Raw genomic sequence first — 21,222 nt, 5'->3', positions numbered from 1 at the left:
GTGTCGACCTTTCGATTGAGACTGTGAATCATTGGTTTTATCCAAAATGAATTGTTGTCTCACTGCATATGGCCCATGTCTTCTGGCTCGTTCACAGCGTCTCATTCAAAAGCCCGGTTTCCACCGCGAACGAGAAATTGACGAGAAATGACTAAGCTGAGCGGACCTCGTTTTTATAAAATAAGTTTGCGTTTCCACCAACAAAGAGTTTAGTTGTTTGGTTCTCACCGCAAAAGAGAAATGAAAAAGAGGAATGAGCAGAGCCAGCTGAGCGGAAAATGAGAAATAAAAAATGAAAAGTCGATTCCCACAGAGAGCGAGTGCGAGTTCAGTTGAAGTTTTGAACTGGTTGTGCGGTCGTGTTGAAACGGGGTGTCGACGACACGGAATTAAAATTAAATTAAATTAAATAATCGTTTAATTCAGGCATAGCCCATATAAGTGTTAGTAACAGACTTAAATAATAATGTTAAACTATGACTATGACTATTACAATTTCCTATAATCTACCATGCAACACGTATACTTAGGGCTAGGACTATACAATACCGGGTGAGCAATACGTACACTTTGATATGATAAAATGTGATATGAAAAAATAAACAAATAAAAAATAATAATAATAATTCAAACATGTCAGCACCAATTAAAATATAAAAATCATTTCATTAAAATAATTCAAACATGTCAGCATTAATTACAATATATAAATCATTTCATTAAAAATAATTCAGACATATCAGCATTAATTATACATCTAAAAACTAATCAAATTGCAATAATTATAATTATATTATTCAGTACAAATTCTTCACAGGCAAAAAATTAAAATTAATAAAAAATCATAACATAATAATGAACAGAAATAAAATAATAAGCATTTAAATTGAATTAAATAATCTTATAACTAACACTCATAATTTACGAAACTGGAGTGCAGACTGATCCATCTACGCATCATCGGTGAGTCCCACCTCCTGGCAATAATATATAATATAATTAAGCGAAATGAGTTATAACGATACGAACGAAGGGCGATAACGAGCTTTTGTACAAAAAGAAAAAGAATATATTATTGTACATTAAACAGCGACATAAACGCGCAAAACTAAAGTTTTAGGTTATGCCAGCACATTCGAGAAAGAACACTGAAGGGGGGATAGACTAGTTAAGGCAAAAAATTTAAGAACAATTACAAAATATAAGAACTATTTATTCTTTAATTGAGACGTCCCATAAACATGGGTGTCGCTCCATTGAAAAATCAGAAAAAACTTTCGAAAGAAAACATCACAGCAACAAATATCACAGCAATTAAATAGCGTAAAGCATAGCGAGCGCGCGCTTCGCGACGACGACGGGGAAGGAAGAGGGGCGCGGAGACAGCAACGAGCCCTTTTCAAACTAGTCGGCCGTACCATGACGCAGCGGACCCATTTTAACTCGTTTGCCTCGCTCCGCTCATCTCTTTCTCTGTAGAAACGCTCCTATGAAATTTACCATTGCTAGTTGAACGAGCTCCGTAATGACACCGCTCCGCTTTCAAGAACTGAGCGAGCGAATTTCAACTCTTTGCTCGCTTTGTCATTTCCGCTCGACTCTTTTTTGGTGGAAATACAAGTACGTAGTTTACTCTTGCGAGTTAAACTAAGTATACGAGGGCTAATCCAAAAGATGTTAGTTGCTCCGGCTCTACTCATGCGATTAAAATTTTATTAATACTATTGTGAGGGATTTTTCAGTGCTTATTAAAGTGGTGTAAATACATTTTTAGAAAACGCTTATTTTTGTTTTTATTTTTACTTCAACGCGTCGAAGCTTAACCATCAGTCATGAAAATCAGTAATTAAGACTCCATATGAGCTGTCACTTTAAAGACAGTTTTTGTAAAAAAAAACAAGAGTTTTTTAGGTGCTACTAAAGACAAATCTCGGCCGTTCTTTTACGTAGAAATCGTTTTGATTGAGTAAATATTATTATGATTTAATAGGTGTCAACAACGAGTCCTTTCATTAAAAGTAAAAATTTCTGATATTTAAAAAAATATGAATATGCATATAAGATTATTTATTGATTTATACATTGGAAATAGCAGAAGGAAGATAATAATTAAACCCGGGTAAATTTAAGTTCGATTTCCAAAGATTTCAATACGAAATTCATTTAATTGTGCCCAAAATTGCCGTTTTTTCTAAGCAATTCGTAACTCCATACAAAACAGCTTTCAGTTAAAATATATAATAAAAAAACTATTTGAATTAATTTAAAAAAAATTGATGGCCATAAGTAGCATTGAAATATCCCTCACAATAGTATAAATAATTTTTTTATCGCATGAGTAGAGCCGGAGCAACTAACAACTTTTGGATCAGCCCTCGTAAGTATTGCTACCACCTTCAAACATGGAAAAAAATGTTGTTCATAAAGAAGTACTTTAACAAGTGTAAAGTTGTTGAACACTTCATGCATTTTTAGAACATAATTCTAAATCTAACAATCGCGGACAAACATACGTATAGGTAAACAACTTAAGTAAGTCACCTGTTGTATGTAGTTGTGACGTGTTCGAATAGACATTTGTTTTGTTTGTGTGTGTCTTTTAAACATGTATTGTCTATTCGAACACGCCACAACTACATACAACAGGTGACTTACTTAAGTTTTTTACCTATACCTACATGCGTTCATAAAAACATACGGGTCAAACTGAGAACCTTTTTTTTTGCTTAGTACGCGGGCGAAGCCGCGGGCAAAAGCTAGTTATTAATAAAACAGTAGAAATAGTATCGTATAAATACAGAGTTTTAATAAATATTTGTAAGTCGATTAGTTTTTCAGTAAACTGCCTTAAAAGTGATCAAAAATATTAAAACCGGTGCAAGTAAAAAAAAAATACATAGAGAGAAATTAACATTTGGGTAAAATAATAATTTAAATTAGAATTTATTTCTCCGACAGAATATTACAATTCACTTACATAGAGAAATACAAGCAATCATAATATACATTATTTACAAGAAAAAAGTGGGTACGCACTAGGGCTCCTGATATCCGTGATACACGCCGATCCGTAGCTACGGGTTCTTAAGCCCGGCGGTACTAAGATCACGAATTTCACGAACACGGCAAGGTACGTACCTCGTACCTGCGTTCGCGACCGGATTCACGTGACACGCCGTGACACGCCATGATACGTAGTCCGTACCTGCGTTCGTGTGCGGAGCTTCGGGCTCGGTTCCGTTGGATAGGTACTTATCGCACGTCTCGTAGGTTCGACACGCCCGGGAGAAAAATAAATAAGGACTAGGTATTATTGAATTGAGTTACTACTTATTATATTAAATACGGGACGTTCGTCGGACAAACATTTACGTGTGAATTAAACTTAAATTGTATTTTTTGCATCGATTTGAATATAATGGTTATATCTAAATAATGTATGGGGTTATCCTGTTTTTTGTATAACCAGCTATTGATTTTAGGCAAAACTAGCGACCTGCTCGTTGCATTGCACTAATATAAATATAAGGTGTAAAACTCCCTAGTAAGTATCATTATAATTATGAACTTAAGCAACGCTGTGCTACTGGTTGTCATTATTAAATCAAGAGAAGACATTTTTTTCTGTTAAGTATTAATGAAATGAATGAAACATACTTTTAAAGGCTTGCTACTATCAAAGAATATAACGTAGCCTAAATATAAACAAGGCAATCCTAATCCAAAGAAACAAAAGGGTAAATTTCTGCAAATCTTCGGTAGGTATGATAAAAGTAATACAGGTAAACAAATTCAACAAAAACACATTTACGGAGCCACGGAAAAAAGTACGCAGCTGCAGTTTTTATCAGCTTCGGACTTTCGGCACATTAAAGAGTACTGTTTATTTCTAGATTGAAGGTAATAATGACATATTATTGATAGAGTGTTTTATTGTATGACTAACAAGCTAAGCCAACATACCGGGGTTTTTTTTTGTAGATAAGAAGTGCAGTTGCACGTGCAGACAAAGATAATTTAAATGCTGTAAACCTGTCTGTTGTGTTGCACGATGAATCTATTTACCACTAAGTATCAATATCAACTCCTATGTTTCCACAATATAACTTGAAAAATGTTTCGGCACTGTTTGTCTTCTCCGTAGTCCATTTATTGTATCTTTTCATGTAATGACTGTTTGTTGCCATAATAAAATAAAATAAATAAAAATAATAAGATTTGCGAGCGACTTATTAAAATGAAACAAACAATATACATAAGTAGCTGTGGGCTTTACCTTTTGTTCGTGAAGTTGAAAGAAGGGACCGCGATGTTTTGTTTTACAAATTCGTGGTATTTTTATTTAATCTGGAGGGGGCAGTTTAGAATTTTGAACTCACATTCATTGTCATTAGTTACTCCTGATATCACAGTTGGTCTTCTGACACACAGTGTTGTTGTATTATTTTAGCAACTCGTTTATTAAAGTAGCTATTCATTGTAATTAATGTTTGGTTCTTTTCATTTATTACTCAATATTTAAAAGGCCTTACTATTGGAAATAAATTTTAATTCAAAAGTAATGAAACGGAATTAGAGCTATGAATAAAAAACTCATGATAAATTTTTATTCGTAGCTCTTAGAGACCGCATCGTATCTTCACTCAACGTCGCGGGCGGACCGAACCAGCGTGTTCTTAAGATACGTGAAGCCGCGATCACGCCTACACGGATCTACACGGATTCACGTACCTTAATTTCATGTAGCCGAATGTCACGTGCGGAACGGACCAGAAAACCGTTGCCGTGAAACACGAAACCGGGCGCACGGCTACGGGTTCACGAATCACGGACACGACCGCGAGCCCTAGTACGCACCTACTCCGTACTGTGTAAATTAGCAACTGGTAAGCCAGTACAGTACAGTGAAATTGTAATCGCGCAAGCGCGGGCGGGCCGGGCTGTCGCGGAGTCCAGCGTAACGTGACCGAGACATTAATAGAGAGAGCGCGTCAGAGGTACGCGTTTATACTGGTTGGTCTGAGCGGTCAACACGTCCGCCGAACTCGCCTAGCAGTTGGCGATAACAGTCGTACGACAGGCATGGTAACATTGGTAACCCCACATATTACTTGTCATTTAGTTAGTGGTAAGTATAGAACAACCAGTTTAGATTAGACCCTAAAGATTACTCGGTTTTTAACTGATTTTCGGTTTCGAGTTCGAGTTTAACCGACAGCAAAACCGATACTCGGGTATCAGTTATTTTGCATTCCCTAATAAGTATATGTGTGTTTGTGTTTAATAGTCTCCATAATATATTTAGCTCCTTGGACTACCTGTTGACTTTTGTAGGAGTTCTACATTTCCTGCTACCTAAAGGTTGTATGGAACAGCTTTTAGCGATAAGACTACCTGTTGTTACCTGGTTCTATTTTCCTTCAAAATTTATTTATAGTTTAACATGTATGTAAAATGTATAATTGTTAGTGCAATAAAGAATATTTACTTACTTACAGCAGCCTTGAGAGGACGCCAAATAATTAATCATATTCATTCTTCTAGTGCCTAAACTATTAACCGAATTTAAACGCTGAAAAAAGGCTTTTGTTTAACAAGTTAGGGCCCTAGCCCAAAATCCATAAAATTCTTACTATACGTACCTCTTGACTTGCCTCTTGAATAGACTAACCTATATTTAATTTTACTTGCAGGTCGGGATAGCTGAAGAAAAGAAACGAAAAGAACAATCCAAGAAAAGGATGGAACAAAAAGTGACTGTTGCTCCAGCAGTCAACACCGCCAGCGGAACCGCTTCGGCTTTGCAAATGTTGCAGTCGGCCTATGATGAAAACGACAAGAAGTAAGACCAGATCATCTCTCTGAACTTATGCATTATGATACACATACGAGGGGTGGCTGAAAAGTAATCTACCTGACTATGAAAGAAAATACGTAGCTGGGTAGTTTATTTTTATTTTTCTATATAATGTCCTTCAACCGAAATGCATTTATTACATTTGTCAAAAAGCGACATTAAATCTTTTTTTTTAATCTTTCTGTTTGTAGTCAAAATATTCGTTCACCGCGGCTATCATCTCATTATCAGTAGAAAATCTTCGCCCCCTAAGATCTGTCTTTAAAAGTCTGAACAGGAAATAGTCACAGGGTGCTAAATCTGGGCTGTAAGGGGGGTGGTAGATGGCGTCGAAGCCATTTCTGGACATGGCTAACCGTGTAGTGCGAGATGTATGCACAGGTGCGTTGTCGTGTAAAATCAGAACACCTCTGCTAAGTTTGCCCCTCCTTTTTTCTTTTATGGCGTCACTCAGCTGGCAAAGTAAATTTGCGTAATAATCAGCATTCATTGTCGTTTTCTTAGGCTAATAATGTATTAGTAAAACCCCTTCAGCATTCCAAAATATTGTCGCCATAACCAAAAGCTTACTAGCCGATGGACGAACCTTGAACTTCCGAGGAGGCTTTTCGTCTTTGAATTTCCATTGTACTGATTCCTGTTTACTTTCTAGGTTGGAAATAATTTCTTCCTCTTTGCTGCGACTCATGTCTATAGGTTATAGGTATTCGCGGGCTTGCAACTCGACGTCATATTTCGCGCCTATTTTGCGTGATGGGTTGTCGGCACTACTCTTGCCAACCCAACTCTTCCAAGAAGCCTACAAGACCCTTGATGTTGCCGACGACTTCTGGGAGAGACCCCGGCGAACCGAGGTATTGTGCCCGGTACTATGAGTCGCAGCAAAGAGGAAGAAATTATTTCCAGGATTGTGACATGTGATGAAACTTGGATTAGACAATGGGACCCTGAAAGTAAACAGGAATCATTACAATGGAAATTCAAAGACGAAAAGCCTCCTCGGAAGTTCAAGGTTCGTCCATCAGCTAGTAAACTTAAGGCGACAATTTTTCGGGATGCTGAAGGGATTGTACTAATACATTATTAGCCTAAGAAAACGACAATGAATGCTGATTATTACGCAAATTTACTTTGCCAGCTGAGAGACGCCATAAAAGAAAAAAAACCGGCCAAGTGCGAGTCTGACTCGCACAGGAAGGGTTCCGTACCATTATCTATAAAAACGGTCACCCATCCAAGTACTGACCCCGCCCGACGTTGCTTAACTTCGGTGATTGGATGAGAACCTCGAGATTGGATAAAAATATTTATTTTATTCTGTTTTTAGTATTTGTTGTTATAGCGGCAACAGAAATACATAATCTGTAGAAATTTCAACTGGCTAACTATCACGGTTCTTGAGGTACAGCCTGGTGACAGACGGACGGTCGGACAGCGGAGTCTCAGTAATAGGGTCCCGTTTGACCCTTTGGGTACAGAACCCTAAAAAGGTGGGGCAAACTTAGCAGAGGTGTTCTGATTTTACACGACAATGCACCTGTGCATACGGCTCGCACTACACAGCCATGGCCAGAAATGGCTTTGACGCCATCGACTTAGTCACACCCCCGCCCTTACAGCCCAGATTTAGCACCCTGTGACTATTTCCTGTTCAGACTTTTAAATAAAGATCTCAGGGGGCGAAGATTTTCTACTGATAATGAGATGATAGCCGCGGTGAACGAATATTTTGACGACAAACCGAAAGATTTTTTTAAGGTTTAATGTCGCTATTTGACAAATGTAATACATTTAAATTATTTTTAAATGATTTTTTATTTTTAAATGCATTTTGGTAGAAGGAGATTATATAAAAAAATAAAAATAAACTACCCAGCTACGTCTTTTCTTTCATAGTCAAGTAGATTACTTTTCAGCCACCCCTCGTATCTACTGCAAAGTAGAATTTTCGTAAAAAAAAAAACATTAAAATGTTGATTACTTGCATGTTCTGTGTTTGGTATTAAACTTTTTGACGGTAGTGTAGATAATTACCTACAATATCACACTAAACACAGATCTCTATAAATTGCACACCTTCAATTGGTTTTACAACCCATTTGTTGCCCAACCACTGTCACACCTACCGCTGAACAGCTGCCAGGCGCCCGGATTAATTAATAATGATAGTATGGCTCACTAACTAGAGGGATTTTAGTTGCTCTATTAATTGCAAACCTATTTCCGTAGCTAGCTCTTAACCTATAACATGACAATACGAGTCGGGGCACGCGTCTTCATGAATGACACGATATATAATAAGCAACAACTTAGTTTGTTAGTCGTATACCTCGAAATCAAAAAATCCTTCTAGCTTGCTTTTCACCTAATCGCGTTTCGCCGCGATCTCAATATTTCTGAACAGATTTTTTTTCTTGTAGTATGTTTTCTGGTCGCCAATTACAATGGTGTCTAAAATTTATAGTATATTTACTTTCCTGCCTTTCTTCACTGTAGTCGCTTTTCACCTCGATAGATATTTGTTTCTAATGCGTTATTACATATCGCGATATTTCCTTTAAGCACTATACCTCTATAGATTTGTTATGTAAATGATTTTCGCACTTGTAGTTTATCTCTTGGTTATAAGTGTGATACATGTAACCTCGTTGTGCATATCACTGATGTGACTAATAATATCAATTGATTACCTAATTGTTTAAATTTCGACAACTACTTTCCCAAATCATCGTGTTCGAATTAGAGGTAGATTTCCTAAACAACAAATTCTCCAAAGCTAGTTAATATATGGCTGTAACAATGAGGTCAAAAAGCGACCGTATTTTTATTATATCCCAGTGATATAGCCAATTTTTTTTTACGCATAATACAATGCACTAAAACAATATGCGACCCAGGTAAAATGCGACTAAAATTATTTGCGGCTAACTAATTAGGCTATTGATAATACATACATGCTACATCAAAATGTGCTACTGTTGTAAACATATATTAAAAATATATGCGGCTAACTAAATAGGCTATTGATAATACATGCTACATCAAAATTTGCTATTGTTGTAAAAATCTATTAAAAATATATGCGAGTAACAAAATATACCACCGATATTACACGCTACAACAAAATACGCTATCACGGCGAACGCGTATAGGTGAAAAGCTACAAGGATTTTTTGATTTCGAGGTATACGACTAACAAACGCTTCAATTTTAGCGAACGTTGTCTTTTGTAGACGAGCAGTTTTTATAATAAATGTGACTGGTATGTTTTAATGATAAAATAGTACACATGTTTTACCGAATATTCGACGCTTCGGCCAAGAGTATGACCGAATATTCGGTATTCGGCCAAAACCATTACGTCCACCACCATCCTTTATTTGCTTGCCATCTTTATTATATTATTGCAAGTAAATTACTTATAAATGCTTTGTTCAATCTGATGCAGAACGGAAAAGGCGGACGCACCAGACGCTATGGACGGTTTATCAGACTCTGATCTGGAGACATTGTTAAAAAATTTCAACGAGCTTTCGGCGGAGGAACAGCATAGCCTCATAGCATACCTGAAGAAATTAGAAGCGCGTGAGCCTCAGCGGGTGGAGCGACTTAGGCAGTACGTGAGCGCAGCCGCATCACCCGGCGCGCCCGCCGCCCCCGCGCCCGCGGACGATGCCTCCGCGCCCACCGAGACGCCACGCCCCGCGCCCGCGCCTGGCGCCGCCGTTAAACCCATCGCTGTTGACAGCGATGACGACGACTACACCGTTGAGGAGGTAAGTTTTGAATTCACAGTACGTAGTATTCACTGAGACCCTCTTGGGAGGAGGCTGATAAAACCTAATAACACTATGATAAACGGCGTTATTGTTATTTTATAAACAGTAGCGTTACCGTACCGTTTATACCTTAACGAAATCAGTCCCTGATATGCACAGGAAAAAAATACGTATATTTGTAAAAACAATGCGTATAAACTGGTTTTGTGTTATACGTTTTATCACTCTCACCTCTCATTTCTAACCTTTTTAGGGTTCCGTAGCCAAATGGCAAAAAACGGAACCCTTATAGATTCGTCATGTCCGTCTGTCTGTCCGTTTATGTCACAGCCACTTTTTTCCGAAACTACAAGAGCTATACTGATCAAACTTGGTAAGTAGATTTATTTTATGAACCGTATTAAGATTTTTACACAAAAATAGAAAAAATAACAATACATTTTGGGGGTTCCCCATACTTAGAACTGAAACTCAAAAAATCTTTTTTCATCAAACCCATACGTGTGGGGTATCTATGGATAGGTCTTCAAAAATGATATTGAGGTTTCTAATAAAAAAAAAATCTAAACTGAATAGTTTGCGCGAGAGAGACTTCCAAAGTGGAAAATCTAAAAAATATATATGACATTACCATGCAAACTTCCACCGAAAATTGGTTTGAACGAGATCTAGTAAGTAGTTTTTTTTTAATACGTCATAAAATAAAATAAAATAATTTTTTTTTCATCAAACCCATACGTGTGGGGTATCTATGGATAGGTCTTCCAAAAAAGATTTTCGGACCTGTGCTAGTTAAGCGGACGTTACACAGAGCAAGCATACGCGCTTGGCAACTTCCTCACGCACGTGTGTGGACCCGGCTATTCTTAACCTTTTGAACGCCACGCCTATCGCACGCGGCGCGTAATCGTGAACCTTGTCGGTACGCATGAAGGTTGATATTGGGTTGTAGCGGCGCGCGTCATATGACGTCTTTGGCGGTCAAAAGGTTAAATACGGTGACATATCAGCCATCCGTCCGTCATATTATCTTTTTTGACAAGTTTTCCACACGCACCCATCCGTCATTCAGCCACGATTGAAAGTTGTGTAATAGTAGATTGTTAACCAAGGGAGGACATTTTACATTTCACCCGAGTTAAACACACTACTTTAAAATACGAGGAAAGTAAAATACATATGCATTTAAAAAAAACACGGCTAAGTATAAACTTCAGAAGTATTTCGTGAGGGGTACTTTTAATTAACAATTTAGGTAAAACGATCATTATTTGTGGAATGGGGAGTTAATTATCAGAATGGAAATTGTACATCAAATCTATTTAAAACCAAAATTTGAAATGCTTATCCTAAAAAAGGAACAAACGTACTAAGAAAGTACAGTGCTCTCTAGAGCAGAAGCGTATCCATTTTCTGCACAATTTTTAAAACAACGATTTTAAATGGCTATTACAGTAATAATCAAATTGAATAGGTACCTATTTTTAAACGTAAACATATAATAAAATTATTCCGCTTGTTTAATTTATAGGAATAATTATTCTGCAACACCTTCAATTTTAACACATACAGGACAGTGGCGTGCCTAGAGTTTTGGAGTAGGGCAAGCCGAAAGATATGTTTTCGTAACAACCTGTCCAATCTTCACTTATGGCACTCAAATGTATTTGTTAGCCAGTCGAGGCGAACTAATCATAGCGCACTGAGGTATCTACTATACCACTAAATAGAATTTTACAAACATATCAGCAATTATAAACTTATCTTTATCGCGCCTGATAAATTATATAAGTCATCATAGCCGGAAGCATTCCAAACGTTAATGTCGTTCGTAAAAATGGGCAACAACAGCAAAAGATACATCTTATTTGTATGATCAACTAACAATCCAATGTGTTTTGTTTTGTAACCGGCCGTTGCCCTACATAATTTTCTCCTATGCGACTGACTTGTCTGAAAAATACACAAGTCAGGTGTTGGTTTGGGCGCGGAAATGATATCCCGTTTTTCTACGAAGTTTAACAACTTTACCTTGCCTTCGTTGAGTAACGCTTCGTGGACGCATCTCATCACACAAGGCACAACTTCATATATTGTTAACGAATTACACACTTAACAACAAAAAAACAAGTCCACACTCACTGATTCGCTTAAAACAAATTAAATTAAACTTTCGACACAGAATAATAGTATTTCGACTAGTCAAATAATAATACACTTGAAGTTGTTTAGTAAACGCTCACTCGTGCACAATAATTATGCAGCTAACTTCACACTAAAAGCTCGGCTTAATTCGCCGTATAAGATTGCTATACATACCAACAAATAGTTATATTCGTTATATGGCAGTTTGTAGGCTAGAGCGCCTAGAGCGGGATGAAAAAGCAAACCCGGTTGCAAGCCGACGAGTGCGAGCAGGATAGATCAGGATAGATCCTACGACTGATTTCTTTCGCGCGGACGAGACGCCACGGCAAAAATTTGCAACACGCTCGCGCCGCGGTGGCTTGAATTCAATTGAATACGAATTCTTTTGGCGCGTGGTTTAAAAATATTCTATATTGATCTTATCACTACGTAATTTCGGTAAGGCAAGCCCGGCTTTTGGGCTTGTATGGAAGTACCGCCACTGATACCTACAGGATGCAGGAGATATAGTGCAAAATATGTATCGATGGTGATCAGCGCGGATTTAGAGAATATTACTAATTCAACTGGATAGATAGATTTTGCCACACCTAACTAATCAAACCCAGCAATAGTGTAAATTTTCCATTTTCCTTATTAAAAATGACTAGCACCACAATAGTACAATTTGATGTGCGGAAAGTATGTCATTACAGCTATACATTTAGACTAAGGTGTAAAGTTTGTTAAGTTAGAGCTTGTCGAGTTAGAAGCTTAGCTCTACAAGAGATCTGATAACTTTTTGGCAGTGCGAGCCTTATGGTCACGTCTTGGCAACATTTTACATGAAAATGTTTTTGATGGGATTATATTTACAAAATAACCTCTTTAAGAGCCCGGTAACGATTTTAGAGCAAAAATGTAAAATTGATAGATTTAGTCGTTGAAATTGAACGAGAGAGATAAAAGCGGCCAAGTGCGAGTTGGACTCGCGCATGAAGGGTTCCGTACCATTTGAGACGTATTAAAAAAAATCTACTTGCTAGATCTTGTTCAACATTTTACCACTTTGGACACACATTTCACCACTATGGAAGTGTCTCTCGCGCAAACTATTCAGTTTAGAAAAAAATGATATTAGGAACCTAAATATCATTTTTGAAGACCTATCCATAGATACCCCACACGTATGGGTTTGATGAAAAAATTTTTTTTTTAAATTTTATGACGTATTAAAAAAAACTACTCACTAGATCTCGTTCAAACCAATTTTCGGTGGAAGTTTGCATGGTAATGTATATCATATATTTTTTTTAGATTTTTCATTCTGTTATTTTAGAAGTTACAGGGGGGGGGGGGACACACATTATTTCACTTTGGAAGTCTCTCTCGCGTAAACTATTCAGTTTAGAAAAAAATGATATTAGCAACCTAAATATCATTTTTGAAGACCTATCCATAGATACCCCACACGTAAGGGTTTGATGAAAAAAATTTTTTTTTTTTTAATTTTATGACGTATTAAAAAAAAACTACCTACTAGATCTCGTTCAAACCAATTTTCGGTGGAAGTCTGCATGGTAATGTATATCATATATTTTTTTTAGATTTTTCATTCTGTTATTTTAGAAGTTACGGGGGGGGGGGGGACACATTTTACCACTTTGGAAGTGTCTCTCGCGCAAACTATTCATTTTAGAAAAAAATGATATTAGAAACCTCAATATCATTTTTGAAGACCTATCCATAGATACCCCACACGTATGGGTTTGATGAAAAAAGATTTTTTGAGTTTCAGTTCTAAGTATGGGGAACCCCCAAAATTTATTGTTTTTTTTTCTATTTTTGTCTGAACATCTTAATGCGGTTCATAGAATACATCCACTTACTAAGTTTGAACAGTATAGCTCTTATAGTTTCGGAAAAAAGTGGCTGTGACAGAATCGGACAGACAGACGAACATGACAAATCTATAAGGGTTCCGTTTTTTGCCATTTGGCTACGGAACCCTAAAAAGTGAGAATGAATATGTTATATACAACTTATATTAAATGTTATTTTAATTTTCGACATAGTCACCTTTTAGCATAATACACTAAGTATATTTTTTTTCTAAACTTAAAATTCCATTTCTAAAAAAGTTTTCATCTTGAGTACTTAAAAAATCTTGTACTGCAGCGACTACCGCGTCGTCGTTTTCAAATTTCTTGCCTCTTAGGTATTCCTTCAATCTCGGAAAGAGGTAGAAATCACTAGGGGCGAGGTCTGGTGAATGCAGAGGATGTTTAAGGATATCGAACCCTGATGTATTGTCCTGATGGAACAACACAATTTTCGAGAGTTTACGTCGCCATTTTTCGCGGATCTCATTGCGCAATGTTGCTATTTGTTTAACATATAAAGTGCCCGTAATAGTGGCTCCATGGTCGAGATACTCAATCATTACGACCCCTTTATCATTCCAAAAAACAGAGCCCATTGGAGCTTACAGGCAGATGGGCGCACCTTGAATTTCTTCGGAGTTAGAGATGATGGCCTTTTCCATGTCATGGACTGCAGTTTCGTTTCAGGGTCGTAATGATGGAGCCATGTTTCGTCCATTGTTATAAGCCGCGCCAAAAAAAGTCCCCGGTCTTGCCGTATCAGGTCCAAAGCTTGTTGTTAAATCTCGACTCTAGTTTGTTTTTGCGTATCAGTAAGCATTCTGGCTACCCAACGCGCAGTTACCTTTTTCATACCCAAGCGTCCATGTAAAATATTATGCACACTCCCCGTTGAAATCTTTACATTTTCAGCAATAAAACGAACCGTGACACGACGATCCGCCAAAACTAAGCTTTCGACTTCTTTCACAATTTCTTCAGTTAGGTACTGCTGTAGTAGGGCGTCCGGAGCGGGCGTCATCCATGGTCAATGTTCTTCCACGTCTAAATTCGGCGCACCAACGTGCGACTGTCGAATACGGAGGAGCATTAGACCTTAAAGTGTCCCGTAAATCTAAATTGACTTGGTCCGTATAAAAAATTTTCAACCACAAGTATTTGATAACGGCGCGCAGTTCAATTTTCTCAATTTTCGCTAACGTACTCAATAGCATCGCAAACAAATCGCCGTATTTTTTTTAACAAAAAACAGTTCGTTTTTTTTATGGCAATCAGCTAGGTAGATTAGCTTTACCGGCCAGTATTTACTTTCCTAATATTTCAAGAGTTTGCATCTCATTCTCATTATATATTGAACACCCCTCGTACACCTTTTGTTGCGTATTATCTAAATAATAGGGGAAGGTGAGCTATAATGATCCCCTTAAGGGAAAAAACTTAACTGTGGCTAAAGTTGAAAGCAAAATCGCAAGATTTCTATTGTTAGAGGTAGTGAATTTAATTAACTTTGTAGCTTCATACTTATTTTTTATTATATGTATGTAGCTTTTTGTACAAGAGGTTTTTGTTAAAGTTTAGTAAAGGATCATTTTATACACACCTATGTAAAAAATGATCCCTGGGGTAGGGGTAAAATAATCCCAGGGATCATTTTATACCATAAGTTAATAAATATCAGTTAAATAAAATACTCAGCTGTTAATTTTAATCATATGTATTGTTCATAACAATTTAAGTATATAAGCAAGTTACACAAAACTCTTCCAGTCTTCTAGTTTCATTAGATATCTTTTTTTTATAATTATCTACTACTCAACCAACAAAACTAAACATTAAACATTGCAACAAACTTTTAAAAGGTTTGCAAAATTAACAACATACCTAATCAAGGTACCTACCTTGATTAGGTATGTTGTTAATTTTGTAAACAAATAAACTCTTCTAAATAAAATAAAAAAACACAAATTATACTCATAAAAGTCATAAAATATGATAATAATGTCTTCATTGATAACTTTTTTTTAGGAAGCTTCTCTTCACAGACATCTGTATTGCCAACAACTTTTGCTTCCGGACGGGGTTTCTTGCAATTCTCTCCTTCACTGCCTTTATTAGAGCTGGGGTCCGAACGGTGCGTGGTCTTCCAGACCTCTTGCGGTCATCGAAGCTCCGAGTACTATTGTATATATTAATTGTGCGATAAACAAATTATTTGTTGATTTTCAAAATCATGTTTGGCGGGTGCCCACATTTGTGCAACGCAATTACTGCGATACGATTCTCTTTTAGGCCCCAATTCATTATAGATACGACGAGATAAGCGTTATGTGTGGTATATAATTATAGCTTACAAATCCACCACATTATATCACATTATATTTTTTCGGTAGCATTTGTTTTAACGGAAATTAAGAGGTTGCAAATCGAGTAACAGAACTTAGTAACCAACTAGGTAAAATATAGTTAATTAATTAAAGCTGAAGTACAGGATATGTGTAATACACAATTACCATTTTTAGCAGTCCAAACTTTACGAAATTTACAAATAAGAGCTTTAAAATCAGTGCTTTACGCGCTTTTACCTAAACGTCCATCAGAAAAAAAACATTACTAATTAAGTGAGTCTGTTTTAAAAAAAAAACATTAAAATGAAAGATAACATAACGTGCTTATAGAAACCAGCGGTGGCATCATGGTTCCATTTTTATCACTTGTCACTATGTCCGTCACTTTCGCGCTTACATACTTGTTAGAACGTGACAGGCATGGTGAAAAATGATAAAGAGCCGACCATCTTAGCCCTGCAGTACTTATATATTTCTAATAGTTAACAAAAGGTGTACAATTTCATCGACTAAATCTATCAATTTGACATTTTTACGACTAAAATCGATAACGGCCTATTAAAAATCAAGACCGAACTCGGTCTAGTTTGTATAACAAATTTTATAATGAGCGTTATTGTTTTTCTTGCTGTATGTTATCCTTGTTAAGGCCCTGCATCGAAAAATAACGGGATCTTTGAAGCGTGGCAGTGGCTAGCCCCGGAAACAAACAGACGTGATTTTCGGATATATGTATCTTGACTATATGATAAGAGGTATGATACTAGTCGAAACAAAAAGGCTTAAAATTTTCTCGATAGAATATAAATCCAAAGTTACATCTACATTTTTAGTGTTTACCTCAGTGCAACTAGAAAACACATCTTCATCCAGCATAATCCACTTTAAAGTAAAGGTTTTCATCTCGTCTTAAACATCATTCAACTAAATATTAACTTATTATCTTATACAAACGGATTTATTCTCGTTTTTGATTTTATGAATTCAACAAAAAACGCCCATTTTACGCAGTTCGGCTTCTCTTTCTGTCATGCGTCAAAGTCATAAATGCGTCCTTTATGCCAGTAATGTTAGATGGCCGTGGTGCCTCAAAGAGGTAAGACCTATGTCAAATCGCGCAGCGCTCCAAATTACGTAAAATCGACATATCCAATAAACGTTGAGTCGTAGCTCTATTAACTAGTAACGGAATCCGAGGTCTACTACGAATGGAGCTATCTTTACAGGCCTATACGTTACGCATGTGTGCGTGTTTGCTTAGCTACGTCAAAGTCTAATACTCTTTGAACAATTACAACGGGTAAGGAAATTTCGACAGCTTCTGTAATGTATCGGTAGCTGTGTGGTCGTGTAGACACCAAAGAAAAAATGCGAGTCATCTATAGACCCATCGAATCTAATCGTAACTTTTTGTTTTCCTTTTTTGTTCCTATATAATATCTATATTGCTTATTTTCTATTTTATTGTAAAAGTAAATCTTGTCTGTCTTATACAGAAATAAAGTTATTCTTTTAAATATGTGTATTAAAAGCATATTTTAATGACACGAATAATTTTATTTTATTCATACCAATTTTTGTATAGCCTAGGTAATCTTTATGTAAAACAAATATACTTATTATATAAAAAAAAACTAAAAAATTCAACACGTTTATTAGAAAAAAAACTCGTTTGCACGGGCCGGGGTTTGAACCAGCGACCTCTGATTTGTAATCCGCATGCCTTAAGAACAATTCACATAATTTATTTAACAGGATACTGTCAAAACGTCAATGACTAATATGACTTTTCAGCAAAGAGTAAAGTAAGTATGCTTTTCAGTTTGATTTTACTTGACAAGGAGCAATAAGAAAAACGTACCGAATCGTCCCTTTCTTAAAATTGCCATTCAAAGAGAGAGATGGGCATTGTGATAAGAGAGGTATGGGTATTGTGAATTTCATCTCGCTTTGTGTGGTAGGGCACAGTTAGTAGATGTCATTCCAGATGAGCAGAGCCCAACTGGGGAAGTACCTCCACCTTACAGAAAACCGCAGCCAAATAACACTAGACCCTACTCATAGTATTGTGTTCCTGCCGGTGAGTAAGGTTGCCAGAGCTCAACGAGGGGGGTGGGGGGGGGGGGGGGAGTTTAGGGTCGGCAACGCGCATGTAACTCTTCAGCTCGTGTGTGGTGCTATCTATAGTTTTTTTTATATGGGTACGCTGACAGCTGTCGTTTCAATACGATTTTGCGAGATTTGGCCTTTTTCAGGTTAAAAATTATATAGAGATAACACCTGTCACCCTACCCATCGAGTTTGAAAAATACTATAATGTTAACATATACAGGATGGTTTTTGATAATGTACATCTTAGAACTTAAACTGTTTTTAATTTCTTTTTTTTTCAGATTTTAAAATTATACCGCTCTACTTTTATACCTTAATAATATATCTTAGTCTTGACAAAGACGATTAAAGTTTTATACTTAGCAAAATCGCTTACTAACAATGTCTTTAAAAAATCTCTTTCCTGTAAGTTTAGGCAACTGCTATAGCCATTTAACAGCAGTATCAGTTCATTACACTTGGTTCGGTGCTTCAACCGCTTGTCTAACTGTCTGATAATTAAAGTAGTTCCTAATAGACGGCGTTGTGCAATTATGGATATCCCGATCAAACTTTTCATTTCAGAGGAACGCGATTCTGTGTTGATAATGTTAGTCTATACTTTATTTGTCCATGCTCTTGAAACCATTAGCCAACCAATTAGCTTATGGCGGGCATTGAAGGGTCGTTCTTTGAAATCAGATTATTAAATATAATTTCAATATAAGCCCATCAATCGAATAGGCATACATTTTGGTCAATTTATTACCTATCAGGGGAATAATAAAATCGATAAAAATAATGTAAAAGCGACGAGGGAATGAAAAAAACCGATAAGGGAATGACAAGGTATGACATAATGACAATGAATTTCGGAACAGTTCGTTCCAAAATAATACACTGAATCATAGAACACCCTTAGCAACTTAATGTTATTTTTAAGATCTATAGAACGAAGTACCACACGTTGATTTTAGTTGAAAGCCCAGTCCAAAGGCATGGAATGAGAACCAGGGGAAAAGAAATAAGTATGTCTTTGATCAACTGTTATGATTACGATAATTTTTACTTAATCCATGAAAGTAAATAATCATTTACTTGACATATGATTTAACATTGTACATGCCCATGAAGAATACATTTTATATCAAAACACACGGGAATGAAAATCACAGTGAACCAAAGCCAGGGGAACGATATTATGAAATCGTTTATTTCAGGTGAAAGACCCATAATTACATCACAAACAATCGAAAATACAATACAAATTAACTTAAATTAAAAACAGTCAAAATAACAATTGTGTTACCTGTAAGAATAGCATATATTTTTAAGAAAATAAGTAAACTAAATGTCAATATACTTAGTAATTTACCTCTAGTTTTATGTCAACCTAATATCCTAAGAGCATTTATTAGAAACATATTAAGAAGTTCTAAATGTCACGGAACGTGTAGTGTGACTTCCTCGGATTTTATGATATTTTATTTTTCTTTGAAAGTGTTTTTGGAAGAATTTTATATCAAATGTTAACACTTACACCTGTTCCACAATACGGTTTAAAAATTGTATGGATATATAACGACTTTATAACAATTTTAATAACATACATCTTGTGATCAGTTTTCGTGTCACCGACGCGCGTGGTAATATAAACATGCAGTACTCGGTAGAAAGTTACCTTTACGTCTGGCAGCCTTTTTAACGCTTTTTTTTTAGAACAGCAATACTGTGTTGTTGTCAGATTTGCAAATGGCTGAAGGGAGAAGTGTTACCGAAAATTATTTATTTGTGTTAATTAAAAAAAAGGTCAACCTTAACGCGTCACCGCCGTGTTTGAGTTTTAAAAGTCAGTACTCATTTCACGTTATTGTTTGTAACATAAGATATACCTAATACATTCGAGATTGAGCTAATTATTTAATATTTGCAAAGTCAAAGGTAATTTTTAGGTAATACCGAACATGTTTCAAATTGTCACGACAGTGGCCTCAAAATTCTGTCCTCGCCACGGACTATTGAATCCACGTTAGTGTCATATAGACACGTGGTCGTGACATTCTCAATTAGTTTGATTAATTTAGAGGCATATTCACTCTTTAGAAATGGATTTTATTAGCTACGTTCATTTGTTATTATTGCCCAACTGCCCAAAGCAGAAAAATGGTTTCCGCGTGTATGTGGATGTATGATGTGTATCCGATTCTTTGTCACGCTCTACAGCGCTAGTATGGCGAATTTCAACGTATGAGCTGTCATTCGATGTGTCGTAGTCATGGGAGTAACTTAGGCTATATTAAAAATATTGTATAATTCAAAATAGTGGAGTTGGCCGCCAAAATGCCGAAACGTCACGACTGAGGGACACTTTGTGACAACCGTGATTATGTACTAATTTTATTTACCTTTCCTGAGGGTATTAAGCTTGACCATATGCATCAAAATGCTTTTTATACGTAACAATATGTGAAAAATAAAAATCTTTTATGAAAAAATATTTTTCTGGAGACAATTTAAGAATCACCCTGATTGTTTGAGTAATTGTTTAAAAGTTATTAGTTGAATATTACATATTTCAGCGTAATAAAAATACTTACTTCACTTTTTTTGGTAGTTTTCGTTGTTACCATATTACTTACTTTTTTCTTTTTTATATGTAGGTAGTTACCACTGACAACTGTGATTCAATAGCATCCGAAAAATTGGTCGTCGGAAAACGGCACCCTGTATTTCCTGCCTCAACAATATATTACTAAATAAAATATGATAACTAACAATGTAATAAAAAGATAGGTAGTGTTATACTTACAATTAACTGTACTATTAACATCTTCCAAAAATCAACAATAAAAATTGGCTATATTGTAGTCTCAGATTTATTACAATTTACAACAATATATTTTTTTATTTTCTAGTAGCAAGTAATAACGCCATCTTTTTTATTTTCTAAGAATTAAGTTTCTGGCCGACCGCGTATAATCGTAGTTAACTTTTGTAACGCTAGATGGAGCTTTCACCTTCACGTGCGCCGCGGACTCCGCGGAGCGCTTCCATGTGTGCGTGCTAGCGGGCGTGGCTTACGAACCGGTATTCACGGCTTTAGTAGGCCCTTAACTTGCTAGCTACTTTCGAGCGCTACA

The 21,222-nt window shown here is 36.3% G+C and overlaps 1 protein-coding gene across 3 annotated transcripts in view; it reads left to right on the top strand.

Moving 5' to 3' along the window:
- LOC133528242 (uncharacterized protein CG7065-like) overlaps window positions 1-21,222 on the top strand; it is a 118,674-nt gene that overhangs the window by 82,842 nt on the left and 14,610 nt on the right. For all 3 annotated transcript variants that reach the window (XM_061865536.1, XM_061865544.1, XM_061865555.1), the window contains 2 exons: window positions 5,694-5,842; window positions 9,306-9,633. In XM_061865536.1, the coding sequence (XP_061721520.1) occupies window positions 5,694-5,842; window positions 9,306-9,633 (477 nt within the window). The remainder of the gene's footprint in view (window positions 1-5,693; window positions 5,843-9,305; window positions 9,634-21,222) is intronic.

This window comes from Cydia pomonella, chromosome 1 (genome assembly GCF_033807575.1).
Source record: "Cydia pomonella isolate Wapato2018A chromosome 1, ilCydPomo1, whole genome shotgun sequence".
Lineage (NCBI taxonomy): Eukaryota > Metazoa > Arthropoda > Insecta > Lepidoptera > Tortricidae > Cydia > Cydia pomonella.
The sequence above is the reverse complement of the archived record's forward strand: the minus strand, read 5'-3'. Positions and strand labels throughout refer to the sequence as shown.